Source organism: Geosmithia morbida, assembly GCF_012550715.1.
Source record: "Geosmithia morbida isolate 1262 chromosome Unknown scaffold_3, whole genome shotgun sequence".
In the NCBI taxonomy this organism is placed as follows: domain Eukaryota; kingdom Fungi; phylum Ascomycota; class Sordariomycetes; order Hypocreales; family Bionectriaceae; genus Geosmithia; species Geosmithia morbida.
In genome coordinates this window covers 1,053,666-1,069,397 of record NW_023336190.1, presented here as the reverse complement: position 1 = coordinate 1,069,397, position 15,732 = coordinate 1,053,666, and the positions used below count along the sequence as shown (strand labels likewise).

The following is a 15,732-nucleotide window of genomic DNA, read 5'->3' as shown; positions in this document are numbered from 1 at the left end:
CTCTCTCTCGGTGCGGCAAGTATGATTCTCTTGCCTGCTTACGCTTGACGTTGTCTCACGTGTGTGACGGTGCATGGTAGAGCACGGCATGTACTTGCCTCGACGGCACGCTTGTTCTTGTATGACGCCCCTTTGTGAGTCAAGTGCCTGGTGCGGATGGGTCATCAGGTCTGTCGAGACATGCTGGACGGGGCAATGTCGAGGTTCCCGGGATGATCTGACAGGACACCTCTCTGTTCTCTTCTGCCTTCGGAGGAGAGGAGGGAAGGTTCTCTGGATGGAATCTCCTTCTTTTTTTGGTGTGTTCTCCCCTCACTCGGGCTCATGTCGGCCCCGAGGTCATCGACTGTGGCACCCTCCTGCGTCTCCTGCGCCTCCGGCAGATGTCTCCCCTGCTGCGTCCGGCCACCGACAGGATACCGTCTGACCTGGCCGCACACCAGGCAGCGTACCGTCAGCACGTCGGCCCAAGGCTTCCTGCCGCCCCTGCTGGCGTTCTCGACGGTGGTGCGCGACGTCTGGCCCTCGACGAGCAGCGAGTCGCACGACCTGCACATCGTCGACTTCATGGCCGGGCTGTGGCGGACCTGGGCCTTTAGCGATATGGACCTGATGTCTGATGTCATTCTGCGGGAGAGGTTGCGTGCCGCTCTCCTTCCTGCCCCGCTCGACACGGTTGCCGTCCTCGAACCGGCGGGGGGAGAAGAGCCGGGGGAGGAAAGCTGACCATCCTGCTGCTGCCGGTCCCGAGGGGTGGTGGTGGTGATGGCGGCTTGGGCTAGATAGTTGGCTGCTTGATAGAGGTAGGAGGCTCTCGCGTATACGTGCCGGTTGACTACCGACGGCTGAGCCGTCTTCTTGGCCATTGCTGTCAAGGTTGTGTGGGAGGATGAATCCTCAACTCTGATTAAAGTACGGTATCACCGCCTGTACGGAGTATCACACTTGGTGACTTTCATCTACTCATATATAAAATAAGATAAAAACATTTTTTTTTTAAAAAAAAAAAACAGTTAAAACATTATTAAAAAAAAAACTTAAGAAAATATTCTAGGTAAAGCTTCTCAGGCAAAAAAAACACTATTCCTGTTCGGGAATCTGACTCCTTCCATTGAAGTCATCACGTGATTTTACACGCTCCCGACGTGGGCGCCCCCCAATTGCCATTGAATCCCTCTCGCCCTTGCGTAGCCAACCTTTCTCCCAGGCCAGCCTCACTCTCTCTCTATAGCTTCGGGTCATTGTCAACCTCTGTTCCATTCCAGTCCGGAACAACCACTCTTTGTCGCCTTTTCGTTGGTGCCATAATCATCCTTCCCTTTCTTTCTTTCTTCTTTCTTCATTCTTATTCTCGAGTCTAGCTGCGATCTTGCGCGAGTCTCAACTCTTGAAGCTTCCCTTTTTTTTTTAACCCCCTTCTCGATCACCCGTCAACAGAACCCGGACGACGAAACAGCCGACAAACCTTGTCATCAACAACCACCCGCGCCAAGGTTTTTTTCTCTCTCTCACCACCGATTGCCAAAATGTCTCACGAAGAGGATCTCATCGACTACTCCGACGAGGAGTTCGGCGGCAACGACACGGCCGCCGCCTCCAACGGCAAGAAGGCTGAGGCCGCCGCCGCTACAAACGTCGACAAGAAGGGCAGCTACGTCGGTATTCACTCGACTGGTTTCCGTGACTTCCTCCTCAAGCCCGAGTTGATCCGTGCCATTGGCGACTGCGGTTTCGAGCATCCTTCGGAGGGTCAGTCCTGAATAATTCTAATACCCCCGTGTCCACATCCATCAAAAAAAAAAAAGAAAAGAACAATCCCCTCCTTTGAAGCGTCCGTCCGTCCATCTCGCAAAAGCAAGAAGAGCAATCCGCACACGCATGGCCGGTTCAAATGTGAAGAAGAACTGCACGAAACCTCCCTTCCCTCCCCCCCCCAAAAAAAGGGAACAAGAAGGCGCTGCCTTTTTTGTTTTGTTTCCAGTCCAGGGTCCTCATGGCGGATGCGACGAGCCTCAAGTATGGCAAAATCGATCCATGTGAGAGGGAGGGTTCACAAGGACTTTACCGTCCTTGTCCTACCTCCGGGCTGCAGGCGCAGCAGCGTTCAACGTGTCGGTTGATCGCACAAAGTGCGCAGCATCCATCTCCGCATGGTTGCTTCGTCACAAGCAGGAAGGGGACACAGGCTTAGGGTCATCTCTGGCCTGCCATTTCCTCCTCTGGAACGTACCACTCGTCTTTGGTTCGCGGGACATCCATCGTCCCGCGCGCATGAGCCAGCATTCGAAGTGTAGGGAGGTGGCTTCCGTTCGGGGAGGTCATCGCTTGTCCCTGATAGCTCCACGCGAATCCCACCCGCGCGCGATATTGCTGGCTTATGTTCAGCTTTGCGGTCACGGTTTATGAATCGCGCCTTGTGTGCCACGGAGAAAGACAGAAAAAAAAAGCTGCGACGATGGACGGACGAAATACCCTTTTCTTTCTTTCTTTCTTTTTTTTTTTTTTTTGCACACAGAGTCGGAAAAAAAAACACTCATCGTCCGTTTGTTACTTGCGAATCCATATCTAACGTCCTCTCGATCGACAGTTCAACAAACCTGCATTCCCCAGGCTCTTCTTGGTGGTGATATCATCTGCCAGGCCAAGTCTGGCCTGGGTAAGACTGCCGTTTTCGTCCTGGCCACCCTTCAACAGATTGAGCCAGTCAACGGCGACGTCTCGGTGGTTGTCATGTGCCACACCCGTGAGCTGGCCTACCAGATTCGCGACGAGTACAACCGCTTCAGCAAGTACATGCCCGACATCAAGACTGGCGTCTTCTACGGTGGTACCCCCATCAAGACGGACATTGAGACCCTCAAGAACAAGGAGACGTGCCCCCACATCATCGTCGGTACCCCCGGCCGTCTCAAGGCTCTCGTACGCGACAAGGCCCTCCGCCTCGGCAGCGTCCGCATCTTTGTCCTCGACGAGTGCGACAAGATGCTCGACCAGCCTGGTAAGCTTCGACCCTCCCTCCCCACGCGCCAGCACGGAATCTAGAGAGGGAGGGCTCTTGACTGACCGCCCCAACCGCAGACATGCGCACCGACGTCCAGGACGTTTTCCGTGCCACTCCTCCTCAGAAGCAGGTGATGATGTTCTCCGCCACCCTGGCCGAGCACATCAAGCCCATCTGCCGGAAGTTCATGCAGAACCCCACGGAGCACTACGTCGACGAGGACACCAAGCTCACCCTCCACGGTCTCCAGCAGTACTACATCAAGCTGGAGGAGAGGGAGAAGAACCGCAAGCTCAACGAGCTCCTAGATGACCTCCAGTTCAACCAGGTCATCATCTTTGTCAGGAGCACCGTCCGCGCCACGGAGCTGGACAAGCTTCTGAGGGAGTGCAACTTTCCCTCTATTGCTGTCCACTCCGGTGTCAGCCAAGAGGAGCGGTATGTTTTCTCTCCTACCGCACTCTGTTTTTTCGACCTTGCCATTGATTCTTTTTTTTTTTCTATTCTTCTTCTTTTCCTTCATTTTGATATGATTCTCATCTTTCCAATGGATAAATTCTAACTTTGGTATAGTATCCGCCGCTACAAGGAGTTCAAGGAGTTCAAGAAGAGAATCTGTGTTGCCACCGACGTCTTTGGCCGTGGTATCGACATAGAGCGCATCAACCTGGCCATCAACTACGACCTGTCGAGCGACGCCAGCTCTTACCTCCACCGTGTCGGCCGTGCGGGTCGTTTCGGCACCAAGGGTCTTGCCATCTCGTTTGTGAGCAGCGATCAGGACCAGGAGATTCTCAAGGAGATTGAGAAGCGCTTCGAGGTTGCTCTTCCGTATGTATCTCTCTTCTTCCCCCCTTCATTTCCCTCTCTACCCTTCTTGCCTTTGCATGTTAAGTCCACTAACGATTTCTGCAGCGAGTTCCCCAAGGAGGGTGTCGACGCCAGCACCTACATGGCCTCTTAGATGTCTTTTTAGCAGCAGTGCTGTGCTGCTGATACTTGGTGGCTACCTCGAAGACATGATTGGTCAAGATTGGAGCTGCATGTGACTTTTTGTTTTGTTTTCAATCTTTAAACGGGAGGAGGATGAATAGGAGGCAAAGAAATCTATTTCTTCCATGTGCGTGAAAGGATCGAGTATTCCGGAAAATGAAGATGAATTGTGATGGAAGTCTCTTACACATGCGATTGTGTTGGTCGTTGTGTGCCCCCCCCCCCCCTCCCCCCCTCTCTTCCACTCTGGAGGGATGCTTTCTTATGTTGGCAAATACTTGAAATTCCACCTTTCAAGGCTTTTGCCACGTGGATGGACGTCTATTCACGTTAGGCGAGGGCTGATAGATGTTTCTTATTTTTTTCTTCTTCTGGTTGTTGTCCTATCGTTCCTACTGACGTTTTCTCTCTCTCTCTCTCTTTGTTCCTGCTGACGCCAGGCTTTGGCGTGATGCTGTAAGCGCCTAGATGTAGAGACAGAGAAGAGCGTGAAGGAGCCTACGAGGTGAGACTTTGTGCAACATCATCTCTGACTACCTACCCTCTATGCTCGTATACGATTCACGGGGATGACGGCTTAGTATTATTATTCCATTTCCCTTTTTCTCTTTTGACACGTTGAATATTATTATGGTTCACCCCCTCCCCCCCCCGTTGTCCCCTGTCCCCTGTCCCCTGTCCCTTGTATATAAAGTCACGGGTTTGCTATTGTCATAGTGGATTCTGATCTAGGTGAGTCATTGTTCAGTGGGAAACCCGAGGTCGGGTCACGATGATGGATGGGGATCATTAGTTCTTGGCATTGGTTATGCCTAGGCAGATGAAGTCATGATTGGGGGAGGGGTCAGTTGATTATCTATTATTTCGTGTCATGAGATAGTGGGGGGACGTGAGGTTCAAAAAAAAAAAATGGATGGAAGGATGGAGGCGGGCGGTGCAAGTTTCACGATTCACACTGAGGGAAAGTCAAGTCATGCCTCTCTCTTCATAGTGACTATTACGTACGAGAACTATAATACGCCCCTGTGTATGTGTGTGTGTATGTGTGTGTGTGTGTGTGTAGTCTTCAGAGTCTTTTCTGTTATCTACAGGTTTGGGAATCACGTAGATTGACAATGGCGGTAAGGGAGACAGACCAGTTCCCATACTTTTTTTTCTTCTGTTGGTTTTACACAATATCGTTGACATGATTTCAGCATGAACTGATTACGTAGGTACGTGACAGGGTTGTTCCTGTTTCTGCTCGTTACGTCGGTCTTTCGTTGTTACAGTACGTCGTTTATCGGCGTCGACGGATTAGGCGGTCTGGCGATATCCTACAGAGATGGCTCTTCTACTCGTGTACACACACACATAGAGAGATAGAGAGAGAGAGAGCGAGACAGTGAGGAGATGGGGAGGGAGGGAGGGAGGGAGCAGATTCGAGTCCTAATGACCAACATGGTCTAGTAAAAGAATACGGGTGCATCCATACCCGATGGTCCAAAGTCCAGGTTGTGCCGTCCGTGGTGGTGAGGGGGGTTCATGCGGGGACACGTCGTCTAGGAGACAGGGAAGTTTGTTGTGTGCGAGTTGATGGTTGCGGGGACGGAAGAGGCCATCATTACTAGACTAGTCAGTCCGTAGGAGTATTACGAGTATCGGTACTATCAGTGCTGACAAGACCTTGCAAGTTCGGTCTACATGCCTGGGAGGAGTGAACATTTCTTCACTCTCCGTCACACTCTCCGTCTACGAATATGTAGGTAGATTTACCGTAGGTAGAGTGGAAAAGAAGGTGAATTACCTGTGGACTGGGCGCCCCCCCCCCCCCCCCCCCCCCCCCNTCTCCGTCTACGAATATGTAGGTAGATTTACCGTAGGTAGAGTGGAAAAGAAGGTGAATTACCTGTGGACTGGGCGCCCCCCCCCCCCCCCCCCCTCCCCCTAGTCACCAGGGTGGGGGACCGTACTCTGGTATGTACGGACTGAAGATATACCGTACGAGAGAGGGAGGGAGGGCAGAAGAGGATGTGTCGGCTGTTCTGTCGAGAGAATTCAACGCGTCAGGAGGCTGAAAGAGGGCATTACGGCTACATCGATGTATCGGACAGAAGACCAGTCTGATGCGCGCGGGAAGGGTAGATTTGTTCATGTACAGATGGACAGGACGTGCAGAGTATTATTACAGCATGGGAGGTATCGCCATCACCATGGGAGGGTACGGGCACGACAATACAGGAATATAGACCGAGAACTTGTGTATATACAAAGTAGGAGAGTAGGAGGGGAGAGGGTAAGGGAGCGGGGTCGAAAGCATCAGCTACTACTTACGGTGATGGTGGCACACAGATAGATGACGCCGTGTCAATAATAATGATTTGTCTACAGATCATCTGGAGATTTTCCATCTCTCTCTCTCTCTCTCCATCCTCCCTTTCCCATCATTCATTTTCTCTTCTTTTATTCTTCTTCTTTTTTTTTTTTAAACCCCCCCCCCCTTTCTCAATATTATGTCTAGACCCTTGAGAAAATTTCACGGTTACAGTCATCATTTTATGTGTATCTTGTTTACGAAACGGCGTAGATGGATGACCCGACCCGAGGTCGTACGATTGTAGATTGTAGCGGTATCACCTGCATCTGTATTACCCTGTACAAGCAGTACGGGAGGTTGGACTGGAGGATCCACGATATATGAGAGAGGCTGTGAGTTATTGCTACTGCGAAGTAGAGAGTTCGTACAGTCTCGGCTGAGCCGGAACAGGCCGGAGGTCATGCTCGTGTTCCGGGACGACGAGGAGATGACCAAGGGTGAGTAAGCGCCGAGCAGTCGCTGAGCACCAAGTGCCGAACAGAGCACCGAAAGAGAAGGCAAGAATCCACAGCTCCCGGTACGAGCTGTACTCACTCGTACAGGGCAATCTGTAGACACTGTCATGATTGTCTTTGTCATTTCTCTCACTCCTCCCTTGCCCTCGTTTCGCTCCGATCCCGTTGTAGTGATGGATATCGATGATATCGATACTGCCCAGCAGTACGGATGGTGGTATCGGGAATATATAATCATGATAGGACACCATCCTGCTCTACGTCTTCGTAAAATCCTGGGAAATCATTGCCTAGCACTGGGAGAGAGGGAAAAAAAAAAAACTAAGAACCAAACCGATGTACCCACTTACACCTCGGGAACAGAAAGATGAGATCATTCGGAATCGCTCACTCCGACCAATGATCTGTAGGTCACCCTACATCCCCCCCTCCCTCGTCTTTCCATCTTGCCATCCCTCCACCTTCTCACTCTGCACCCCCCCTCCCAAAAGCCACCGAAAGAAAGGGAGAGAAAAGAATACGCCCCCCTCGATCCACCCAATACAAGGCTCAAATGATGGTGGGAAGTGGGTGTGTGTGGGCTGTGTGTGGTCTGGCTTTTTTTTCCTGGAGGCAAATGGCAAAAAACGGCAAAGAAGGAGCCCCAAAGTCGAATATGTCTCGATCGACAAGATTTGTCCCCGTTCTATGTTGGAGGGGTAATACAAAACACACATACGGACACGCACTCAGACAAACGTGCATACACTCAGACATTCATATATACGTGAGATTGTAACACGCTACACACCACAATCACACACCATACACCACAAACACACGCGCGCGTAACAAATCGGACCCACTGATATTTTCTCTCTCTCTCTCTCTTCTTCTTGCACTCACAGGGCCATGGTACGACACATTTCCGTATCACTACTATCATCTACCATCTACCGTTGAAGCACACAGTTCTTCGCTACAGGTACTCTCCCCTACCAGTACGAGTACTCCGTAGCAGTGCTCCGTAGATACGGCAGCTATGGCTGGGAGAACTAGATTGAGACTCGAGAGAGATGAGAGGCCTCTCGTCAGCCGGAGAGGGGGGCAGAGGGCCAAGGCCTTGCAGAGTGCAGGCTTATAGAGAGGTACAGAATGGAAGTACAGATTACGGTACGAAGAGATTGAAAAGATGAGACCCATAATTTGTGAGGAGGAGTCATGGACGCGTGGGGACGGGGGTGGGCTTCTTCGGCGGCGGAGTCCTGTGAATGTGTGAGTAAGTGAGTGAGTTGAGTGAGTGAGTTGAGTGAGTGAGTTGAGTGAGTGTGAGTGTGTGTGAGAGAGAGAGAGAGTGCGTGTGTGATCTGGGTTGTAATGTGTGATCTCTTCCTTCTCTGTCGGTTTCGTCTCCGTCTCTCCCTTCCTTCCCTCTCTTTCCGCCGACTCCGGTGATCGGAAGCAGCAGACGGTCGCAGAAGCCGTACGGGGAGCTCTGACCGGGCTTGACAGTTTCCCAGCTGACATCATATCGAATCGTAAAGAGAGCGGGAGGGAGGGACAGAGGAAGAGTTAGTTTTAGAGATGGAAAGAGTAGGGGGGAGGAAGAGAATAGAAGAGAACGGAAGAGAAAGGAGGTGCTGCGTAGAGACACGTTGCATATCATCAAGGCAAAACAAGGTACGCGGTGGCGACGCGTGAAGAAGACCCAACGAGGCGAACTGGAGTCACGGGCATGCTGAATAGTCGACCCGGCCAGCAGTCTAGGCGTGCTGTTAAATTACCTGTACATAGTCGTACCGTATGTACATTACGTGCGGCCGCATATGCACAAAGAGGCAGTGCGCTGTACGAGTCTTGAAGGCAGTGCAGTCGCCGGCAGTGCTGGCTCTAAGAGGGTCCAAGGTCGTTCGTTGACCAGAGCGTGCTCCAGTGTTCGCCACCGTTCTGGTTACTACACGCAAATAACACAAGACTCATGCGCGTCGTCCGCCTCACCACAGCCCATTCTCGCCTTTCGTTTTTGATGGCAGGGGTGGCGGGGTGGCAGGGATGGTAGAGGAAGAGGAAGAGAGGGGGGGGGAAGGGGGGAAGGCTGGGAGCAATACGACCAATCGGAGACGGCCTTTTTGACTGTCTCCCCCCCTCTTCCCCAAAAAGGTGGGAAGGTACAGATTGCAGCAGTAGCAAGTGTGAAGTATTATCGGTTGGATTGCAAGGTGATTCTGTGTGTGTGTGTCCCCTCCTCCCTCCCAATAATTCCTACCTATACAAGCCTACGAGGCACCCTATAGGCTACGGCAGAGGGCCTTCGAAGGCATGGGCCACCACACCTGAATGGACAGCGAGAGCTGTGAGTCCACCGATAGTCTTCTACTAGAATTGGTCCCTGCTGGCCTGAAGCGTATGAGTCTTACTTTTTGGCCAGCTCTCGAGCCAGGGTCTGTAATATCTTTTTCCTCAAAACAGCCATACGCCCTTCATCCGGCCTTTTTTCATTTCTCTCCCTCCCCCCCCCCCCCCCCCCCCCTTCCCTCTCTCCCACTCCTCGACGTCGCCGCAATGAACTCCGTCATCGCCCTCGTCTGAACCTGACGGCAGAACGAGCATCTCGCTGTCGTCTGGTCTGGAGATTATCGACACCGGGCGCACCCTTATTGTCCCTTCTTCTTCTTCTTGTCTTCTTCTATTCTTCTGTTGAATTTTTTTTTTTTTTTTTACCTTAATTCCTCCTGGATTTTGGCCACTCGCAGCGGCATTCACTTGTACCTTGCGACCATCACCCAACGAGTCATAACGACCCGAAAGAAAAATAAGAGACAAACGGTCAAAAAAGCTCCATCACGACTACGAACCTCGCATCTTGTCTTTTTCTTCCTTTTCTTTCCTGATATAACATCTTGTTGTCTTGCTCTTCCCCTCCCACCCGCCATCTCTTCATTTATTCTCTGTTCTTCTTTTTTTCCTTTATCTATACCATTACCCTTTTTCGATAATAACCTCCTAACCTTTTGCCACCCAAGCAATTCGGCTTGGGTCTCCACGTTATTACTCTCGCCTCCCGAACAACGGCCTCTGGCTCTGGCTTCTCGCCACCCGAACGAGTCACACCACTCAATATTCCCCTTCTCGGCCAGGCTGTCATCAATACGTAGCCTGACTAGACCTTCAAGTCTTGCTTTGGCTATTTTTATTTGCCGCCTTGTTCGTCCTTTCCGAATCGTCAGGGTAGACAAGAGACAGAGTCGCACCTTGCCTCCCGAGCTCTGTCCAACATTCTCTTCTCTTGTCTCTCTCTATCTCTCTCTCTCTCTTGTCTCTCTCGTATCATATATCTTCGCCCCTACGTCCCTCACTCCTACGTCTTACTTCCTCGAGTGATAGGGATCCTCGTCACTCGACCGTATCCTTGGCTCGAGTCATCATCTCTCTCTCCCCTTTCTTACCTCGGTCGACCCTTGATCTTGATCGTGGTCCTGCTACCTGTGGACTACCATCGATCATCCGCCATCTCTCTCTCTTTTCCACCAACAAATGAAAAAAAAAACAACAACTCATTCTTGACGCATTCTCGCGATGCCTCTTGAACGTCACGTCCTTTACCCAGTCACCGTCTCTGCCTCGTCTTCCGGTCTCCGCGTTTTTGTAAAGCCGACTGTCGACTCGCTCGCGTAAGACGATCGAATCTACCCCCCACAAATCGCCTTTGCATACCCGGACATACTCCCGCTGCATGCGCCCACGAATCACACCCTCTCGTGTGCGAGCCGCGGACTTGGACCATAATTCGACCTGGTTTACTCGATTTCTCTATCAACGGTAACAGAGCAACGCCTGATTGGTTGGCAACGGCCTCAGACGGTGACTAGAAACACAGCGCACGCCATATCGGGCTTGAACGCATGCACCGCACACACGCAAGCATACACGTATCGCGCCTCGTGCCGAGCACCTTTCTCCCGTGTCCTATCATCTCTCACGCATCCATATAAACCCCTTTCAAGATGACGTCCTACGACGAGAATGTCTCGCCCGGCTTCGTGCATCCCTTCCGCCACAACGACATATACAATACATCTATAGCCACCTCGGCCTCGGCATCCACCGCCTCCGTGTGGTCCGACGCCTCCTCCCAGTCTTCCGATATCTCGTCCCAGACGTCTGACGATGGCTCCTTTTCGGGTACCTCGTCCGACGGCGAGTCGTGCGACTCGTACTGTGGCGCCACGACGAAGCAGCCGGCCCGCGTCCCGGCCCAGCAGCTGCCCCAGCCCGCCCCCGTTCCTGCAGAGCTCCGCAAGAACCCGCGCCGCACCGCTGCTGGGGCCAGCAGCCGGCCTTGCCCTCCCACCCTGTTCCGACAGGAGGACCGCAAGAACAGTTTCGTCGACAACCTTGTCGGTAGGTCGCGACAGCACATCACCCTTCTCCCTCCCCCCCTGACATCCCGGGAACTGCTCCGTGCTCATAACCTCGCTCTCAACCCATGCAGATTCCTCTACCCAGATCGTCGAGGCCATCTGGCCCACATCGTCGACCATCTGCCGCAACGAGACTGGCCGCCGCGACGTGCTCCCTCTCCGCATGTTCATCCAGGAGACGCTGCGCCGCTCGCGCACCAGCTACTCGACCCTCCAGGTCGCCCTGTACTACCTGGTGCTCATCAAACCCCGCATCCCCTCCCAGAATTTCACCACGGAGCAGGTCGACGACCGCCTGTCCACCCAGGCTCTCCAGTGCGGCCGCCGCATGTTCCTGGCCGCCCTGATCCTGGCCTCGAAGTACTTGCAGGACCGCAACTACTCGGCCCGTGCTTGGAGCAAGATCTCGGGACTCAACACCCACGAGATCAACCAGAACGAGATGGCCTTCTTGTACGCCGTCAACTGGAAGCTCCACATCTGCGACGACGTCTTCCGTCGCTGGACCGACATCGTCCTCAAGCACACCCCGCCCTCCGTGCCGCCGTCTCCCGGCGCGGCCACCTCGCCGCTCGTCATCTCGCAGCAGGAGAGCTGGAGGCACATCATCCTGGGCCTCGACACGGAGCTGACCAACATTGAGAAGCTGACCAGCACCTCCAAGTCGGCCGTCAGCCCCAAGCCGAGGAGGGGCAGCCAGGTGGCCCCCTGGCCCCGGGCGCTCCTCAACAGCGTCACCCCCCACGACGCCCGCCCCGTCCAGAGCTGCCCCGACGTGGCCGCCGCCAAGACGTACGCCGCCCCCATGGTCATGGAGCCCACGCCGACGTCGGCCTACACGCCCGGTCGCTGGGCACCATCCCTGACCCTCCTGCCCACGCCGCGCCTGACACCTCGGGTGAGCGGAGGACTCTGCACCCCTGCCGCGGGTGCCGCCGTCCCCCCTCCCACGGCGTCCAGGAGGGGCTCCATGTGCATGGCCATGTCCCAGGCCAGCAACGTCACCGCTTCCCAGTACCTGGATCGCCCTCCGCCTTCGCTCGCGTCGTCGCCGCAGTCGTTCTGCCCGGCGCGTCGCTCGTCCCTGGCCAACTCGGTCTCGACGACGTCGTCGCCCGAGTCCATGGTGTCGGACATGTCCCGTTCCTCCCGCTCCTCCTCCATCTCCTCTGCGTCGTCTCTGGCTAGCGCGACCGTGCACTCCAAGATGAGTGCGTCGTCGCGATTCCGAGGCGCGAAGCCGAGTGTCAGTGAGAGGTTGAGACTGAAGCCTACGGTTCCCTCCGTCCCCGAGGACTACGGCGAGCACGTCATCTTCCGGTCGCCGTCCCCCACCGACTCGTATACGGGTCCGGTCGGAAGGCCCGCGGGGTACAGCTCCGCTGCTGGTAGAAGCCGCCCGTTGGCGGGGCGGAAGCGCCACGTCGACGACATGGCCACGGATCCGGCATCGGACGCTGCACGGGCACTGCAGGACCTCCACGACTACGGAGGTTATGTCGACGCCACGGCGGCGGCGGCGGCCGCTGCCGCCGCCAGCAAGTACCCGTACGAGAATCTGCCGCTCCAGCACGATGTGCGCGACCTTCTCCGCGGTGCTTGCACGCCCTGGCCCAATACGCTCGTGCGCTCGCGCGGCTTCGTGTCCGACTCGAATCTTCAGCACCAGAGGAAACGCGTCTGCTGCGCTACCGAGGCCACCAACGGTTTCGAGGCGGCCTCTGCCTCGCAGCCCGGTCTCGGTCTCCGCGGCCCGGGCATGTGGCAGAGCATCCTCAACTAGGGCTGCTACTCGACGATGACCAGCTGGCAGCGACCGCCCTCTTCCTGGTCAAATCACCCATGCGTGATGTATTATGGGTGGTGCATACCAACCAGGGTACGGTCTGAATCCACGAACCCCTCGATTGCGGGAATCGTGGGTATCAACTACTACCCCACAAGAATATTCCCTCCTTCTTTTCTCTTCCCCTTTGTCAGATACAACCCCTCTCCCACGAGAGGGGGGGAGGAGGGGGGGGGGGCGTTGGTCCCCCTCCCCCCCTCAAAAAAAAAAAAAAGAAAAAGAACGTCCTTCCTGTCTCCTGCAGCGAGCATGAAGGTTTGTTCTCTGTAAGGCAGCATTCTCACCCGGGTTACGTTTTTCTTATTCTCCAAAAGCGATTCTACGAAACGTTGCTTCTTACTCCCAAAAGCGTTAACACAACAACAAAAGTAATATATATCTAGCAAGGGGGATTGATTATTGTAAAAGCCCTGTTGCAACGGTGGAGGTCTTCTGAGTAAACCAAAAAAAACACATTTGTAAGAACTACCATTCTCTTGTAGCCATGGGGAGAGGAGAGGAGGAGCAGAGAAGTTGAGAGTTGTCAGAGAAAAGATGTATTGAGAAAGGCCTATGGTGGAAGGTAATTTTTTTCATCACGATGAAATGGGTCGAAACGCTCCTAACGTGGCGATCTGACTAAATTTCTTTCTTTTATCAATTTTCATTCTTTGACAGCCTTTTCCTTTATATATCTGGATTTTCTTGTTCTTGTACGACTAAAATAAAATGAAACAATAATGGCTGGTTGGCAGCTGGCCAGTTGACCAGTACATATGCTTTCGTTGTCAGATAGATAAAAAAACTAATTTTTTCTTTTCTTTTCTTGATGTGTTTTTCCCTCCCAAGTGTTGTGTGCGTTGTCTCATGCACACTGGCATAAGGTTTTAAGAGTCAGTGTTCTTTTTTTCTTTTTTTTTTCCCTTCCAATTTTTGACCATTTGCGTTTTTCGGCACCATGGATTGCGAGGGTTGATTTGTGATGAATTGAGCGTCGGCATTATTATATATATATATATATATTTGAAAAAGAAGAAAAAAAAAAGAAAAAAAAAGAAAAAAAAAGAAGAAGAAAAAAGAAGAGAAAAAAAGTAATCGGCTATGGGTATTGTGCATGTAGTGTATAAGAAGAACATCGTGAGAGTGGACCATCGAGAGAAGTGAGGAGCAGAAAGAGCGAAGCGAGTACCGGAAAGCATCACAACATTGACAAGGCCGCACTCGTCCTCCTGAGAACATACCTCGTAACCTCATCATCGTCACCCCACTTGAGCCTGGCCTCTATATCGACGAGCTGAGCCCTGACGACGTCGCGGGGGAGGCCGCGAAAGGCCCACGCACCCATGAGGCAGTTGACGATGACGAGGTTGGGGGCGGGGTCGGCGTCGATGACGGCATTGCGGAGGAACTCGATCTTGGTCTCCCAGGGGATGTCGTCGCCGGTCCTCCCGGTGGCGGCGAAGACGTCGAGTTCGGGCCGGGGGTCGGGATCGGGGTCGGCGACGGCGCGCCGGGGGGCGGAGACGCCCTCGTCGTCCTCGTGGGCGATGTGCACCCCGCCCCTGGAGAGCCAGAAGACGCGCCTGACCTGCTCCTCGTCCCAGGGACCGGTGAGGAGGCCGTCGGGCAGGCGGGTGCGGGGGTGGACGTCGCGGCCGCCCCAGGGGGCACCCTCGGTGTGCAGGGGCGGCCAGAGGAGGCACTGGGCGTAGTCGGCCTCGAAGCACGAGACGGCGTCGAAGTGGTCGAAGCCGCCGGAGCTGTGCGCCGACCCGGGACGGTCCCGCGGGTCGGAGTAGTGGGGGATCGAATGCTGGTACCACCTGTCCCTGGCGTGCCTGGAGGCCCAGGTCTGCTGGGCGCGGAGGAGGATGGGGGTCTTTGCCCAAGGCTGACGGAGGATGGAGGACTTGTACGAGGGAAGTCAGCAAGAGACCGTCGGACGCGTACAGGAACGGGACGTGCGGGCGGGGCGAGGATGAGAGGAAGGAAGGAAGAAAAAGAAGAGAAGAAAAGAAGAGAGAGAAAAAAAAAGGGAGTGCATGACTTGAAGAGGGAGCGCGAGCGAAGCGAGGATAAGAAACGAAAAGAAGACACGAGGGCAGTGAGGAGGAGGGAGGAGAGTGAATACCTGGAGGATAGGGTCACCGTGACCGGTGAGGGAGTAACCGTTGGGAACATGAGGGCCGTAAAGGGGCTCCCGAGCGACGGCGACCCCAAACCAGACATCCCAGGTGTCGCGGAAAGCCGATATGACGAGCCTCAGCAGCGTGGCAGGCTCAGAGAGCTTGAGGCCGATGAGCGGGCTGGCGTGGGGTAGGCTGAGGTTGGTGCAGTGCAGGAGGATGGCCTCGAGGATCTCGGTCGGGAGGGAGTCGAGGCTGGGGCGGGCACGGCGGCCGTCGGCGGTCCCCCTCGAGGCCATGACTGACGAGAGGGACTTGCGGACCTGGGGGCGAGGAGGTCGAGGCCGGTGTTGTCGTTGTCGTTGCTGTTGTTGTTGTTGTTGTTGTTGGTGATGATGATGGCGGTCCTGGGAGAGGGCTTGTGGTGGATTTGTGCGAGGCGTCTTGCGCTTGCCACGGATGTGGATCGGAGTGAGGTTCATGAGTGTCGTGTTGTCGTATATGTGCGAGTATATATGTGTGTACTAGATACAGATTATATATATATACATATATATATATGTGTGTGTGTGTGTG

General features: G+C 54.1%; 6 protein-coding genes across 6 annotated transcripts; 3 read left to right on the top strand and 3 right to left on the bottom strand.

The window, feature by feature from the left end:
- Positions 1-164: 164 nt before the first annotated feature.
- GMORB2_5263 (ribonuclease P protein subunit RPR2) lies at positions 165-866 on the bottom strand (the record flags this gene model as incomplete). Its single annotated transcript, XM_035467237.1, has 2 exons — positions 165-217; positions 317-866. The coding sequence occupies 2 exons, from the start codon at positions 864-866 to the stop codon at positions 165-167; spliced, it is 603 nt and encodes a 200-aa protein (XP_035323249.1).
- Positions 867-1,526: 660 nt separating this feature from the next.
- Positions 1,527-3,965, top strand: GMORB2_5262 (ATP-dependent RNA helicase UAP56/SUB2; the record flags this gene model as incomplete). Its single annotated transcript, XM_035467236.1, has 5 exons — positions 1,527-1,749; positions 2,588-2,998; positions 3,079-3,439; positions 3,575-3,832; positions 3,917-3,965. The coding sequence occupies 5 exons, from the start codon at positions 1,527-1,529 to the stop codon at positions 3,963-3,965; spliced, it is 1,302 nt and encodes a 433-aa protein (XP_035323248.1).
- A 4,038-nt stretch (positions 3,966-8,003) lies between these two features.
- On the bottom strand, positions 8,004-8,521 carry GMORB2_5261 (uncharacterized protein; the record flags this gene model as incomplete). The annotated part of the gene is made up of 2 exons (XM_035467235.1): positions 8,004-8,049; positions 8,469-8,521. The coding sequence occupies 2 exons, from the start codon at positions 8,519-8,521 to the stop codon at positions 8,004-8,006; spliced, it is 99 nt and encodes a 32-aa protein (XP_035323247.1).
- A 600-nt stretch (positions 8,522-9,121) lies between these two features.
- Positions 9,122-10,653, top strand: GMORB2_5260 (uncharacterized protein; the record flags this gene model as incomplete). The annotated part of the gene is made up of 3 exons (XM_035467234.1): positions 9,122-9,137; positions 10,392-10,455; positions 10,611-10,653. 3 exons carry the CDS (start codon positions 9,122-9,124, stop codon positions 10,651-10,653), a joined length of 123 nt encoding a protein of 40 aa, XP_035323246.1.
- Positions 10,654-10,788: 135 nt separating this feature from the next.
- On the top strand, positions 10,789-12,988 carry GMORB2_5259 (uncharacterized protein; the record flags this gene model as incomplete). The annotated part of the gene is made up of 2 exons (XM_035467233.1): positions 10,789-11,185; positions 11,277-12,988. The coding sequence occupies 2 exons, from the start codon at positions 10,789-10,791 to the stop codon at positions 12,986-12,988; spliced, it is 2,109 nt and encodes a 702-aa protein (XP_035323245.1).
- A 1,240-nt stretch (positions 12,989-14,228) lies between these two features.
- Positions 14,229-15,455, bottom strand: GMORB2_5258 (uncharacterized protein; the record flags this gene model as incomplete). The annotated part of the gene is made up of 2 exons (XM_035467232.1): positions 14,229-14,921; positions 15,162-15,455. 2 exons carry the CDS (start codon positions 15,453-15,455, stop codon positions 14,229-14,231), a joined length of 987 nt encoding a protein of 328 aa, XP_035323244.1.
- Between the last annotated feature and the right edge of the window lie 277 nt (positions 15,456-15,732).